At 45.4% G+C, this 3,638-nt stretch overlaps 1 protein-coding gene across 1 annotated transcript in view; it reads right to left on the bottom strand.

The window, feature by feature from the left end:
- Positions 1 to 3,638, bottom strand: part of LOC103735146 (ryanodine receptor 2-like) — a gene marked incomplete at both ends in the record, with an annotated part of 32,045 nt that overhangs the window by 5,652 nt on the left and 22,755 nt on the right. Inside the window, 1 exon segment of the mRNA XM_008834277.1 lies at positions 848 to 906. Within this exon segment, the coding sequence (XP_008832499.1) occupies positions 848 to 906 (59 nt within the window).

Genomic DNA, 3,638 nt, shown 5'->3' with positions numbered 1-3,638 from the left:
TGACATCTTGAGGTGACTCTTAAGATTTTGATAATGGATGATTAATGGATGATTGCATTCAATCATATTTAAATATATGTATATTCAGGCATTATGTTTGGTTTCTAAAAGGCATTTGATAAGGATAAATTAAGACCACAAACACAATGATTTCATGTTCTTAATTTGGGAGAAAAAGTTAACACAACTGTTTTTAAAAATGTGATTGTTTTTTAAAGTTAATATGTAAAGTAATGGATTTCATTATGGCATTTTCATAAATGCTTTGATTGTTGTGCCTCCTCCTCCTCTGTCTGTCAGAGCCGTCTCTTCCCTTCTGTGAGTTGTCAGTTCCCCTCGCCTCTTCCCGCCTCCCTTCTAAGAGAAGTAAGTTTAAAAAATTATTTGTGTTTTCTTGAGAATCTACGAACCTTTGAAGTATACCTCATCCAACTAAAATCTGAACAAATGAATGAGTTTGTATGTATTTTTGTTCTTTTGGTTGTTTGGGGTATTTATTTATTTGTTTGTTTATTTATTTATTATTTATTTATTTATTGAAGCAGGGTCTCCCTGTAGCCCCAGCTGGCCTGGATCTCTCTATAGAGACCTTCTGGCCTTGAACTCAGAGATCTGCCTGCCTCTGCCTCCTGAATGCTGGGATTAAAGGTGTGCGCTACCACAACCTGCACATTTTCTTTTCTCATATAAAGATTAAGCACTTCTGTGCCTGGGTGTCTCTTAGACACCGTGCTTGGTGTTTGTTAGTTGTATTAGTACTTGAATAACTTCCTCAAATAACTTCTTTCCATCCACAGACTCATCGCATGAACAGGCTTCCTGGGATGGTGATGAAGGAGGCTTACATTGTCTGTGAACACAACTCCCAGTTTCCACATCTGGTACTTCACGTCAATAGAGTTCAGTCTGGAATGAAAGAAGAAAGTGAAGATATTCATATTAATCAAAGACTCAAGCTTGGGAGAGCATCCTGGTTCCCCAGCTGTGGTCAGGGCTGGACACCTGCTCAGGAGATGTGCTCAGGAGAGCTCTACTCAGTAGCCCAGTGCTCAGGAGGCCCATGTTCAAGATCACAGTGCTTGGGAGACCACTGCTCAGTTGCCCAGTGCTCAGCTGCACTTTTACACAGGGGGAGTGGAGGGCAGGGCACTCGGGGATGCACGCCAGTTCTCTGTGCTGCTTTCTTAGAGGGAAACAAAACAGTATCACCTTCATCTTCCATAATTTAAAACATTATTTGTTATCATTATTACTGTGTGTATGTGTGTATGACATGTGTGTGAGTACATGGATGGAGGTCAGAGGACAGCTTTCAGGACTCAGGTCTTCCTTCCGCAGAGGGCTCTGGGGATCAAACACAGCCTGACAGGCTTATGTGGCAAGTGCCTTTATCCATCGAGCCATTTAAGCAGTTCATCTTGTTTAAAAACAGCCTTTATCGCTAAATTATAACCTGCATTCACCTTATATGTACATTATCCCTGGAAACTGTACTAAGTTATTGACATGTGGACCTCAAAAGTGACTCAAAAACTTCCATTGTGCATTAAGAATTTTGGAATGTGTGTGCTATGTGTAGATGCGTGTGTGGTATGTGTATGTGGGGTATGTGTTTATATGTGATTGTGGGGGGGCAATATGTATGTGCATGTATGTGGGTATGTGTGTGTGTGGTATATGTATGTGGGGTATGTGTTTATATGTGATTGAGTGAGAAAGAGTTTGTGTGTGTGCATGTGTGGTATGTATGGTGGGAGCAGTATTTTTTGTGAAGTGTATGTATGTGTGTATGGTGTTGTGGTTATGGGGACAGTGTGCGTATGCAGCATGTGTGTGTGGTGTATGCTGTATGCATGGTTGTTGAGGCCAGCATGTATGTGCACTATGTGTGTGTATGTGGTATGTGTGGTATGTGAGATTGTGGGGGCAGTATGTACATGTAGTATGTGCATGTGCGTGTATAAGTATGTGGTATTTCTGTGTGTACATATGTGTGCAGTATGTGTATGTATGTGTGAGTGTGAGAGAGAGTTCGTGTCTGTGTGTGGTATATGTAATATGTGTGGTTGTGGGGGGCCGTGTGTGTAGAATATCTGTGTGTGTATACATGTGTGGGTGCATTCCCTTGCATGTGCCCCTGTGAAGGACAAAGACTGGCTTTGGTTGTCTTCTATCATCTCTACTTGACATTCTACAATAGACTCTCTAACTGACTCTCATGTCGGCTAGACTGGCAGGCCAGCAAGACCCCGGGATCTACTGCCTCCACCCATGGGATCGATTGCCTCCACCCACCCACGGGATCTACCCACCTCCACCCACATGATCTACCTGCCTCTACTCACAGGATCTACCATACCCACCCATGGGATCTACTGCCCCACCCATGGGATCTACCTTCCTCCATCCACAGAATCTACTGCCTCCACCCACAGGATCTACGGCCTCCACCCATGGGATCTACCTGCCTCCACGCACAGAATCTACTGCCTCCATGCACAGGATCTACCGCCTCCACCCACAGGATCTACCTGCCTCCACCCATGGGATCTACCTGCCTCCACCCACAGGATCTACCTGCCTCCACCCACATGATCTACCTGCCTCCACCCACGGAATCTACTGCCTCCACCCACAGGATCCACCTGCCTCCACCCATGGGGTCTACCTGCCTCCACCCACATGATCTACCTGCCTCCACCCACAGGATCTACTGCCTCCACCCACAGGATCTACCACCTCCACACATGGAATCTACTGCCCCCCCATGGCACTGGGGTTTCAGGCAAGTACAGCCATGCCTGGCTCTTCTATGGGTGCTAGAAATCCAACCTCAGGTCCTCATGCTGCATAGGAAGTGTCCGCATCCTCTGAGTCATCTCCCCAGCCCTGACTGCATATTTATTTATAAGTGTTTTGCCTGCATGTATGTAGGTACACCATGTGTGTGCAGAGCCCGAAGAGGCCAGAAGAGGCTGTTGGATCCCCTGGAACTGCAATTATGAACAGTTGTTAGCCACCATGTGGGTGCTGGGAATTGAACTTGGGTCTGGAGGGAAAACGAATGTTCCTACCTGCTGAGCACCTCTCCAGCCCCTGCACATTTTTAATTGCAGTTTACAAGTATTTTTTTATTTTAATAACAAAACTTGCATAAGTGTACACAATTATTTTACAACTGAGTTTTATAAATGGATGTGCAGTGGAAGGGTTGTGCACCGAATCTTTCTTGTGTGTATCAAGCGGGTGCTCTCCCAGTGAGCTGTGTCCCAGCCCAGCCCTGTTTCTGCTTCCTTCTGGTTTTAGTAACCCTGGTCTTTTCCCATTTCTCTGCAAGAAGGACTTAACCTTCCGACCCCCACAGCACCTGGTGAACCCTTCCAGTATCACTTCTGACACGTGTCTGATGCCAAGGCTGTGGCTGTCACTGTGGGTGATTCTACATCTCTCACGTGTCTATAACTCCCCAGCACCAAGCACTATCCCACGTGTTAAATGTCTCAATCTACGCTGGGTGAGTAAAACTGAGCATAAACACTCATGATCTTTGCTCACTGAAAAACACGCCTGCTATAACACAGTTACAGTTACTGTTTCAGAATTTGACACTGACTAGATGGGCTACATGTGGCAACATG

Source organism: Nannospalax galili, unplaced genomic scaffold (genome assembly GCF_000622305.1).
Source record: "Nannospalax galili isolate Female #2095 unplaced genomic scaffold, S.galili_v1.0 scaffold8917, whole genome shotgun sequence".
Classification (NCBI taxonomy): domain Eukaryota; kingdom Metazoa; phylum Chordata; class Mammalia; order Rodentia; family Spalacidae; genus Nannospalax; species Nannospalax galili.
Note: the sequence above shows the minus strand (reverse complement) of the source record. Positions and strands in the feature narration are given on the sequence as shown.